Consider the following 12,384-nt stretch of genomic DNA (forward strand, 5'->3'; position numbering starts at 1 on the left):
AACAGATCAGCTAGAACAGTCAGAAAATGCATCACCATGGATTGATACTGTGCGCTCTCCAATTACACCCACAATATTCTAGCTATTAAACCCATTTATTAAACCAGAAAACAGCGTGTGTTTGCAACAAACAACAATTTGCTCGCACAGCCTCAATCACCTGCACCTGCGACTGTGAGGTCACCTAAATACCCTGTGCCCCATTGCACCATCCAGTGCTCACAAACAACAACAAAACGTACAAATGGAAACAACAGCATCTCTTAACTGTTATGTACCCCTTTAAAACCAGGATATACATGTATTTATCCCTTACGAACATATCACAAATCTAGATAATAAGTCTAATGCAATATTTATAGTACTCTGATGTATCGCCATGCCCTATTGGCTGATGAGTAGGGCTATGGAGAAAATCAAATATTGCTATATTTCTGATCAAATACAGAGATATTGTCTTGATAATCTAGGTTTGATTGTTGCTGCTTTCACAGAATATTCACACAATTACGTTCCTGATGTATAAATATTAGTCATGTATAATGATATGGATGTAATGTCAGCTAGAACAGTCTGGTAAATGTTTGAAATGTCGTCACTATACTGTTTTGCAGCCTTTAAAACCAGGAAATGACACTCATGCCACGTAAAGAAGATCAGAAATCTAAGAGGATTTATTTATATGCAATATTTCTGATCAAATATCTCGATATTTCATCAAAATTGTACGGTTAGCTATTAAAAGAATCCCTCAATGACGTTTTATCTTTCATATACATAAGTTGGCTGGAAATAGTGGCTGGAAAGGGATCAGCCCCTTCCTACCTCCAGGCCTTAGTTAAACCGTACAATCCATCACGTGCACTTTGCTCGGCGTCAGCCAATCGGCTCGCTGCTCTGTCTCTGTGAGTGGGACCCAGGTACCCCTCAAAGACATCTGATTGCTATCATCGCTCCTAAATGGGGAATGAGCTCCCCATTGACATCAGGACTCTGAAACTCTGAGTCCATCACATCTGTTTTGCTTGCATCTTGGCAATTATAAGAGTTAGTTTCGGCCTTTTGACAAATTCACCAGCTCTTACAATGGTAGGCCTTGCTTGGATTGAATATATCTGCACTTTCCTTGTTATTCGGAGTTTGAATCTCTATGTTTTTAGCACTTATTGTTAGTCGCTTTGGATAAAAGCGTCAGCCAAATCAAATGTAATGTAAAACATAACATCACTTTACTCTAAAACCAGGAAAAGACCCTCATGCCATGGTTGAAATCTAAGGTGATATATAGTTTCATGGCATGATAAAATATCCGTGTATTTCTGAGCCCGATGAGAAGGCTGGCAAAGAAAAATGCCCCGAAAATATTATTGCTTCCTCAGAGCAGGCTGCTGTGTAAAATAGGTCAAATCAAGATGCTCGCACAGCCAAATTGAGAATCACATCACCAGGCCAAATTGAAAATGATCTCACCAGGCCTTCCTCTAGCTGTAACCGAAAACACAACGCTGATGTTTTTCGTACATAAAACGAAATATGGAGCTTCAACACTGCTGCCATTACCAGCCATATTTCCCAATAGGCGAGTGTAAATATTAAAGGCGATGTGTTCAGTCACAGAGCCCACTATTTTTAGACCATCATAGTGTAGTTCAATACTTCAGCTCTTGCCTCGGCAGCCTGATGAAATAAGGTTATGGTGTTTGCACTCCTGGAAATAACCGTGTTCAGTCAAATTACAACAGCTCGACTTAGAATTACTCCGGCGCTGCATGAAAATTATTGGGCTTCTGTCAAGAAGGACGAGAAAATGAGCAGTTTGAGAAAGAAACCTTACCTACCAAACGATGGAAGTCAAGATCATATTTTATTATGATTGTATAAGATAAAGCAATCCAAAATATCTGTCTGTTCAATTCTGAAACGGTCAATCAATCAAAGTGTATTTAGACAGCCCAACATCTCAGGAGGGCTTTACAGTTTGTACAGAATATGAATACGACTCCCTCGGTCCTCGGACCCTCACATCGGACAAGGAAAAACCCCACAGTTAACGGGGGGGGAGAAATGGAGTAACCCTCTGGGAGAGCAACAGAGGAGGGATCCCTCTCCCAGGACCGACAGACGTAGAATAGATTTAAATGAAAAAGAGAATACATTTACAACATAGGTAGTCCAAATGCTGGAGAAGCATGTGTCTAAGAAGACGATGAATCCAGCTGGATGTCAACAATCCTGTGGGTGCCAAATTTGAGTCATATCTGGATGATATGACTCAAAACAACTCATTTCAAGGGTTGAATGATATTTAATACATCAGTCGTAGTTTATATTTCCCCATATTGGATTTATTTGTCCGTTTTAATATAGTATGACAACTTAAATGATGGACATTTTGACATTGGACTGATTTGTTTATCTGGTTATATGGTACTGGTTGTTGTAGCTGTTAATAATAATAATAATAATAATAATAGTTAGTATTTTTTATAGCACTTTTTAAATCAAAAAGGACACCTCATTCACAGAAAAAAATCTGAATTATTTATATTATTATTGTTATTTAATGCATTACTTATTTAATATCTGGTTAGATCGCATTAGTAGTTGTAGCTGTTATAAAAATAATAATACAAATAGCAATACTAATAATACAAACAACAATAATAACAAAATAATAACAATTTATTACATAGCACTTTCAAATCAAAACGACAAGCTTCTTTACACAAAATAAGGGAAGAAAACATAAAGAAATACACAAATGATAAGGATCATAAAAAGGAAAAAGTGGTAGGACACCATTAATAAAGTAAGAAGAGTTTTTATTAGACATTAAGAGGAATCCCTGAGGAAGCAAGATCAATTTAAAGAGGAACACCGTATCGAAATGTGTGCCGACAGGAAATACATCTCCTTCAGTTTTGAGTCTAGACTGCAGATTCGTGGCAGAGAATCAGTTTGTGTGCAGGATGTAAGTGCACACAAACTGAAGCCAGACTGCAGTGCTTTTAAATCAATGAGGAAAACCTAAAGAAATGTAGAAGCAACTGGAAACCAAAGCAAATAATCAACATGAATAAAGTCCTGTTCTGTTCTGATGAGTTATTTACCTCGGTTCCTCTCCCAGGTGAAATCTGTGGTTTCCGGGTCCACAATGGCCCCTCGGGTTCGGGCTCGGTCCAGTTCGAGGCGGTTGTTCTGGACCGATCCACCGGAGAGGGTCTGGTCCGGTCCAAAGAGCCGCTGGACTGCGAGAGCCAGCGCGAGCACAGCTTCACCATCCAGGCCTACGACTGCGGGGAGGGACCCGACGGAGTCAACAGCAAGAAATCACACAAGTAAGTGAATCATTTTTCTCCCAATTTAGAGAGAATATATTTCATTATTTTTCACAATAACTGAAGACGTTTGACAGATATATAAGAAAGCTAAAGTTTAGAGAGTGCAAACAGTGTAGTCTGAACATTAAATACACAATAAAGTTGGTGGAAATAAATACAGTATAATGAAGACACTGTAGACAGAACAAATGAAAAGAAGCTGCAGCATTTGGTATAAACTGTGCCACACACATGATGAAAAATACTCCACATTTTGAAACAATAGGAGGTCTATAAGCATATTTTTATACAGGACATTTTAGACACGATGTAAGGGCACACACATGTACGATGGAGCCAGACTTGGAGTGGTTAAAGGGAGTGAAAGACAGTATAATAATACAGTTTCCAGCCAATAAATCTCAGTTTTTAGTGCAAGTTTAAAGGAGTACCTGAGGTAGCAAGAGGAACTTAAAGAGGAATATCGTACCACAGTTTTGGTGCACTGACAGGAAGTACATATCCTTTAGTTTTGAGTCAGCAGAGTTTAATAGCAGAATTATAACTTGTGTGCAGGACACAAATGTATGATCTAACCAGACCTGGAGTGCTTTTAGAGTAATGAGTAAAACCTAAAATCGACTGGAAGCCAAAGCAAACAGGGTACACTTAGGGTTATACAATCTCTCTTCTTCAAAAGAGTAAAAGCTGCAGCTTTCTGTAGAAACTACGCCGCACACATGATGAAAAAATACCTCATGTTTTGAAACAATAGGAGGGTAACACACATATTATTACACAGCATATTTCCAACAGGATGTAAGAGCACACAAATGATGATGGAGTCAGACCTGGAGTGCTTTGAAAAGAAAGCAAAGTCAGTAATGATACAGAGTCTACAGGAGCTGTGGAAATGACTCATTTTAAGATGAAGACACTTTAACTGCAGACCTTTGCTGGATAAATATGGGAAGAGATGGTGGGGACACTTTCACTGTGTCTTGCTTGCATCTCCGCTTTCTGTAATACTGAAACTCACACTTTTGTTTGAATAGCTCTTTTCAAACCAAATGCTGGCTGTTTATATAATTAAATAGGAACTAAATCATTAGAAAGGACATTTAAAAGGATTGGGACGATAAAAAGACGGACTCATTTATACAGAATAATGAGATTTAACACATTTCCTGAGGCAGCAAGATGATTTTTAAGAGCAAGGTTGTCTCAAAGTAAATATGGGGAGAGAATGGCTTCAGAAAAAGATGGTGGTGACATTTTCATCTACTTGTATCCTCATTGTCTGCTTGTCCTTGGCCAAGCCTATTCAAAAAACCCTCAGTAGTGCAGGACATCATTTCCAGCGTCCTACTTCACTTGTCTCTCTCTGCCTGCTTCCCACTCCTCGTCCTCCTCCTCCTTCTCTCAGGGCCACGGTTCATGTTCGTGTAAACGACGTCAATGAGTTTTCCCCCGGTGTTTGTCGAGCGTCGCTACGAGGCGTCGGTCCCAGAAGGACGTCTGTTTGACCGGATCGTGCGCGTGGAGGCCCTGGATGCCGACTGCTCCCCGCAGTACAGCCAGATCTGCTTCTACGACATCATCACTCCTAATGTGCCCTTCGCTATTGACAACGATGGTGAGATATGCTTTTTATCTTGTCGCAGTAAATCAACGTGCTCAGAGACTCTATTAATATTTGTCTGTCTCTGCTTCAGAAATACAATATCCCCACCAGCCTCTTTATCATGCTCCTCAAACGCCTGCTGCACTCTGGCCTCGGTTTGCAAGCAGAACCACTAAATTCGACTCATAAAACTGCAGATATGCCCTGAATACATTTTAAAAAACACACCCACACCTGACACTGCCTGGGTTTTGTCTGCGGAGAGACAGGGGGAACAGGATTGCATGTATTAAATTCAGCGCACAGGTAGAAGATGCTGAAATAGACTCTACGTGGGTGTGCTTTTGTTCTGCCCCTGCATAAACATGGCAGCAGCTGTTTGGTTTAATATAACGTCCTTTATTTATACAGACTTTGACGTAATTGTATCCATTTACAGGAGGGTGGGCGATTACAATGAGAGAGAAAGCGACTGTTTTAGCATGACTCTGCAGAACTGTCCTCTTCGGATGAGCAGCTCCTTTCTTTTTAGTGTAGGCTGGTACACAGATCTTTTGTTCCTAACTTGCTCAGACGCTGTGGGTTTGTCATTGTCTGTTTTCCTTTTTTCCTCCCCTCCTTACGTTGTCTTTTCACTATCTCTTTCATCCCACTGTTTCTCCTCTCGCCATGTCACACCATCTCCTGTCTCACCTATTGTCTGTCAGCTGGCATGCTGAGCGCTGTCAGACGTTATTCGCTGCCGCCTTTATCTGTAAAAACAGGAAAACCATTCACTTCTCATTCTCTCCGCTGCAATTCATCTCCCTCCGCTGGATAAAGTGCTCTGAGCAGGATTCTCTCTTTGTGTTCCCGCAGCGATAGAAGCTTTATCAATGAGCATCATTTGCGCTTTTTCAATTATGCAAGCTCGCTGCTGATGACTAACCCTGCTATTTCTGTTTCCCTTTCATTCTTGTGTTTCATCACGTCTAATCCCTGCTTTCTCTCTCTGTGTGTTTGTCTCCTAGGTAACATTAAGAACACTGAGCCGTTGGACTCCAAGCGGCAGCGCGTTCACACCTTCTGGGTGACCGCCTTCGACTGCGGGAAGAACCGCGCGCAGGCCGACGCTCAGGTCGTCGTCACGGTCAAGCCGTCTTGCAAACCGGGCTGGATCGGTAATCAATGTCACACATCGCTCTCTTTCTGTCTGCATTATCACGCCTGGAGGACTCTCTCCAGGTTTTAGGGAAGCATCTCGCTTTTAGTCTAGAAAGGTGTCGGGATGCATATGGGTCGTAAACACTGGGGAAGATTTCCTCACCCTTTTTAAAAGAGGCCCTGTTGTGCTTTTGGGGTTTTCCCTTTCCTGTAGTGTGGTATATAGGTTTTGGTGCATGTAAATGGTCTACAGAGGGAGTTCAGCGCCATAGTGACATCACTATGTAACACTCACGCTTCTATAGGCTAGCGCTCCAACACATTGTACATGATAGACTAAGGGGCGGGACATCTTCAAGCGGTTGACCAATCACAACGGAGCCGGTCAGCTAACCAATCAGAGCAGACTGGGCTCTGGTTTCAGACAGAGGGTGAAAAGAGGTGCTGCAGCACAGGCAGTATGAGAAACATAAAGAGCTTTCTGTACATTAAAGCATGGAGACATGTCCCAGGAGAGACATTGAATAGAAATATGAAGCTGAAAATGAGCATCATAGGGCCCCTTCGAGCAAGAGAAGACATAAATGACACAGCAGAGCTTTTTGAACATTAAAGCATGGGGACATTATTGTTTCCCTTTTTCAACGCATCATTTATTAGAAAGTTGCACCGAGAAATGTTAACAAATATTACCTTCAGAAAGGGATTTTTCCACAACAACAATACATATAATGCAATATCAATATAGAACAAATCAATGTGCATTTTCATAAGCTAAAACATCCCCCCCCCCTCCCCCCCGGCCACTTGCAGGCTTGCATTGATCAGCATAGCTTCAGAACATTTGCTGACAGTTTCTTCCTGATGGTTGTAGATTTCTCCTCTGACTCTCATACCGATCGGCCATCTACATTAGTGTATATGTTGAATTCCCTTTAATAATCTCCTGATCCTGTGTCTCCAACACTATTCAACACAAAGTTTGTAGGACGCCTTCGGATGAATCATCTCTGCGTGTTTTTATCTAGCGCTGCATTTAGAGACGTAGTGTCGAACCTTAAGTGATATCAAGGGAAGGCCTTTAATGAAATGTGTGAATGTTTATATAGAATCATATATATTAGGACTGCTGCACCTTCGCTGTAATCGTGGTACGTTAGATTCCTCTACTGGAGTCTGAAATGGTATTGCATTTAAATACATCTTCCCATGTTGTTTCTTCAGCTATGTGTCATGGGGTTTAGAGCAGAGCGGACCCAAATGCAGTCTGAAAAAACACCTTTATTTAGGCAGGGCAGGGGAGGGGGACACAAGATGAACAAAAGTCAACATAACCCACTTCCACAAAATACATACGATGATCTGACAAACACCAAGAGAAAACTAGGACTTAAATACATCACAGGGCAAGAAGATACAGCTGGGGAGGGAAGGAAAAACTCAAAGGCACCAGGGGAACAGAAACAAGTAATCAGACAGGAGGGAAGACACAGAGACAGGAAGTGACACAGGGGGTGAAGAAGTTTCAAAATAAAACAGGAAACTGGTGTGACAGATTGTAACAGTATACTACATACAAGTACATTCAATATATATATATACACACCTCATTTTTCAAAGTAACCAGACACTGGAAGTTTCCTTAAAATCCCAAAGAGCATCTGTCTTTCTGAGTTGTATTGCTAGGCAGGAAAGAGAGAGCTTAAGGAATCGTTTCAGAAGTAGGAACTTGAACATACAGCCGGCGTCACACACAGCAGGTGTGTTCTGATAAATACATATTAATAAAAGGGTATTTTGTTACTAAACACACACTGTTTTGTCTGTTTCTCCACAACCGTATGTCTACAGAGTGTAGACATCGCTTCTAATGACATCGACACTTTCACACATAAGCTGACTAACAGAGGCCCTTTACTGAGAGTTATATTCACGTCAAGGGATGGAAACTAAATGACACGCTATGAGACAATGAAAGATGTATCTCAGGTGAGAGAGTACGAAATGAATTGGTTGAAATTGTTTTCTTCTTTGCTCGATAAAACAATGAAAGTCAACATCAATAAAAACAGAAAGTTTCAAGGTGGGATTTTAGAAAACAAAACAACCTCAGGGCTAAAAGGAGGAATTCCAGCTCAATGAGCATTATAAACCAACACAAGAGAAACAACAAAAAAGAAGCAAATTGCAAAATGAGATTTAAAAAAACAACCTCAGGGCTTTAAAGAGAAATCTCACATCAATAAGCATCTCAGTATAAACCATTACAGAAGTCTGTAATACAACCAACCAAAGTAAACACGTGTGTATCTGTTTGTATTGATGTGTACAAAAGCACATCAGTCTGTTCCTTATGAGAAGGAGGGCTAATTATAGGCAGATATTATCTGTAGTAGTTTGTGTTTGTTGCTCCTCCCATACCTGTTGTATACAAATGTTGATGTGTGATTGCACGTGTGTTTTTTTTCAGGATGGGCTAAGCGTGTGGAGTACACCCCCGGATCCGGAAGCATCCCCCTGTTTCCCAGCCTGCACCTGGAGACCTGCGAGGAGACGGTGTGGAACATCCAGGCCACCGTAGAGCTGCAGACCGGACACATCGGGAAGGGCTGCGACCGAGACAGCTACTCGGACAGATCAGTGCGACGCCTGTGTGGTGAGACCTGCTTTTTCAAAGTGACAAGACTGTAATGCTTTGTTGTTTGTTACCCGATAGATACAGCAGCGTGTTAGCCAATGAAGGTATTTAAGACCCAACACAAATGCAATATACCATATACTCAAGACATACAAGGAAAGTCATTTAAAAAGTGCCCAAAAATGTTAAATTAGACACTGCACTGTAAAGTAACGTATCATCAGAGTAAGAGTATGCTATTTAAAAAAGACAATCCCAGGGGAAATTGGGTTTCATGACAGTTGCCCCATTTTAGAATAAAATTAAACAAAAAAAAGATAAAAAACTGTAAATGTTTTGTGCTCATTGTACTACAAAATAAGATATTTGTAGGAACCATTACTGAGTATAACCTTAGTTTGTTTAACTCCAACCATCAGCCTATAACTCTTTCTACCTGTGCCATTCAGCATTAATATGAATACACCACTGTAGATATTGCAATATTCACATTTTAACATATTTATTGGTGTTTTATTGTACAATATGAACATTTTTACAAATATAGTAAGTCTATGTGAACTTCTTATGTTTATTTAGATTTTTTATTCTTATGTGTGTTCTTTATTTATTGTTTTAGTGCAAATTTTAACTTTGAATTCTTATTTTTATTTAAATATTTGTATATTTTTGTATTTTATTTATCCTTAATTGCATATTAATAACATTTACTTCTTACGTGTTTATATTTTTCATTAAATATTTGTATTCTATAAAGGTTTTTAACTTTAAATTCTCATCTTTATATAAAAATTGTTAGTCTATTTAATTATATTTCTCTTTTTATTGCAATTCTTTTAATGTAACTTCTTTTGTTTATTAAGTTCATCTTTTAATCTTTATTTATCCTTAGTATACATTTTTACTTCTTTTAATTCTCATGTCTTGTAACCAAATTTCCCTCGGTATAAATAAAGGATCCTGATTCTGATCCACAATTAACTTTAAACTGTTTCTGTTGTTGGAGCCTTTTGCTATACTATGTCTGCTCATGCGGAAGGGGTTAGTTGTAGACGAGGGAAGCTAAACCAGTTCAACCACACACACCAGTAAAAGATGTGCCCATAGTTCATATTGCACAGTTTAGGAGGGATACTATGAACTGTAATGAGGTGTGTATATATCGAATATGCCTCAAAACATCCAGAGGCTAGGATTCCTATTTAATGACTATCCTCTTCCACTCTCTCCTCCTCAGGTGCTGTGAGGGGTGAGGTAGACCTCCTCCCACCTCCTTCTCCTGCTGCCAACTGGACCTCCGCTCTGCCCACGCTGCCCTCCTCCGATTCTTCTCTCGTCTTCTCCTTCAACGGATCCAACCACGTCGCTGTGGTGCCGGACGCGGTGGTCTCTGCGCTGTCCGGAGACCACTTCACCCTGCAGCTGTGGATGAGGAGGGGCGGGGCCAACATCCAGCCCGCGACCCCCCAGACCAGAGGCAGCCGCAAGGAGGAGGAGACCATCGTGTGCAGCACTGTCAAGAACGGTGGGTTACATTAAACTTTAAAGAACAAACACAGGGCGGGCGGTTCAGCATCTAACATGATCGTGTTAGAAGAAGTAAAGTGTATGAATGATACCTATAGGTCTGATATACAGTATGTACAGTAACAAGGATTGTACCTTATTTAAGTATTTCCATTTTCTGCATTATCTACTCCACTTCATCTCAGAGGGAAATATTGTACGATATTTTTCACTACATTTATTTGACCTTTGTAGTTTATAGTTGCTTTTTAAATAAATAACTCCAAACTTGGCTCCACATTACATTAGTAAAAGTATGCAATACACCATATGTTGCTATATATACTGATACATACAGTATGTGCAGTAGTAAAAGTATAAATACCCTAAAGTTTGGATGTATACAGTGTGAACAGACATACACTACACAAGTCTGATGTGTACAGGATAGACAGTACTTACTACAGAATGCACAATGAATACAGCAGTTAAAATATAAATGTACTATAGTTTGTCTGATATACAATAGTAAACATATGAACACACTAGGTTTTTCATATATATATATGATAAGTACAGCAGTATGAGCAATACAGTATTGACAGTGGTATAAATATATAAAAGTGCAGCACAGTTATTGAGTGTGTTGTTTAGAATCGTGGTTTTAATAGAATTAACGGAGTATTTCCAAATATGAGGAGAATTTAGTGGGTGATTTGGGGAAGGAAAACATCAGATAATAAACCCTCAGAAGGTTACCCACTCCCCAGAACTGCAGGGAAAAGGAAGGCTGGAAAAAAGGAAAGCTTTATAGCTTCCACAACGACCACCAAGGTGCTCCTGAAAGAGACACTTAGCTCCCAGCCGCTGCACCTGAGCAGCCAAGTGCACGGCAGAAGACGAGCAGTAAAAGGCTGGGATTGATCCGGGGCAGAATAATGTGTGTATCATGTGAATATTTACCACTTTACGACTTTGGTATGAAAGCAGCAAACCTTCCCGAGGATAGCAATACAACTCACGGATATTGCACATCTTCCAGCTTCTTTCTGACGGTCTATTCTCTGCAGAAACGCCTGGGGTTAGTACTGCAGTTTGACAAGACCACACTAACCCTCCAATTATCTCCTGTTCTCCCGCTCCACAGACGATTCCATCTCCCATTATTCCCTCTCCGTGCACGGCTGCCGCCTCTCGCTCTTCTACTGGCCCGACGTCTCCGCTGCACGGCCCGTCAAGTTCCTGTGGAAACTGGAGCAGGTACTGGGGGAGCTGCAGCACTTAGCTTTGATGTTCCTCTGTGTTTGCACCTCTGAAATTACACACTCAACACCAGGAAATGCAATATGTCAAACATCTGGCCCCGGATCCAATTTAACCAAACATCCATCTTATGGTATCATGTCAAGTTCTTGGGGTTTTCCCAAACCCAGTAAATGTGATTCAATTCAATTCAACTGGCCCTTATTGGGAGGAGGGTCCCAGGTAAAAGCACCAAAAGTAATAATAATAATAATAATAATATTGATGATGATGATGATGATGATGATAAATAAAAAAATAAACAAGAATAATAAGTACAAATAAGAAAAATAATAATACTGATAATTAATAAATACATTCATAATAATATTTCAAAAAATAATTCAGAATAAAAACAATAAAAATAAAGAAGCACATAAACAAATACATTCATAATAATAATGATAATAATAATAATAATAATGATAATAATAATAATAATAATAATAAATAAGCACCTAAACAAATACATTCATAATAATAATAATAATAAATAATAATGATAAATAAGCATCTAAACCAATAAATATTTGCTTTAATGCAGAAGTTCAATGTCACTAAAAAACTATATCACTTGATGGTCAGACAACGGGGGGATGGGGTGCGTTTGTTTTGACTGAAGCCACCGGTCACAGACAGATTGAAGCAGCGTGGATTAGAAGATGCTGAGCTGATACAGAGGAGATTAGTTCAATCCCTCCGTCTGAACCTTCAATATCTTATTACCCCGTCTTTCCTTTCTGCCCCTCCTCCATTGTCTTTCTTCTTATATCTATAGAGGAAGCTAAAACCAGAAACCTACATCGATTAAATAATCTCCAGTGATGTGATGCACTTTAAAAATAGATAAC

The 12,384-nt window shown here is 39.9% G+C and overlaps 1 protein-coding gene across 1 annotated transcript in view; it reads left to right on the forward strand.

Annotated features, from left to right (window-relative positions):
- clstn3 (calsyntenin 3) overlaps positions 1-12,384 on the forward strand; it is a 32,314-nt gene that overhangs the window by 4,155 nt on the left and 15,775 nt on the right. The window contains 7 exon segments of the mRNA XM_063878273.1: positions 3,128-3,338; positions 4,747-4,789; positions 4,791-4,956; positions 5,955-6,104; positions 8,558-8,743; positions 9,963-10,250; positions 11,379-11,491. Of these exon segments, the coding sequence (XP_063734343.1) occupies positions 3,128-3,338; positions 4,747-4,789; positions 4,791-4,956; positions 5,955-6,104; positions 8,558-8,743; positions 9,963-10,250; positions 11,379-11,491 (1,157 nt within the window).

Source organism: Eleginops maclovinus, chromosome 3 (assembly GCF_036324505.1).
Source record: "Eleginops maclovinus isolate JMC-PN-2008 ecotype Puerto Natales chromosome 3, JC_Emac_rtc_rv5, whole genome shotgun sequence".
NCBI lineage: Eukaryota > Metazoa > Chordata > Actinopteri > Perciformes > Eleginopidae > Eleginops > Eleginops maclovinus.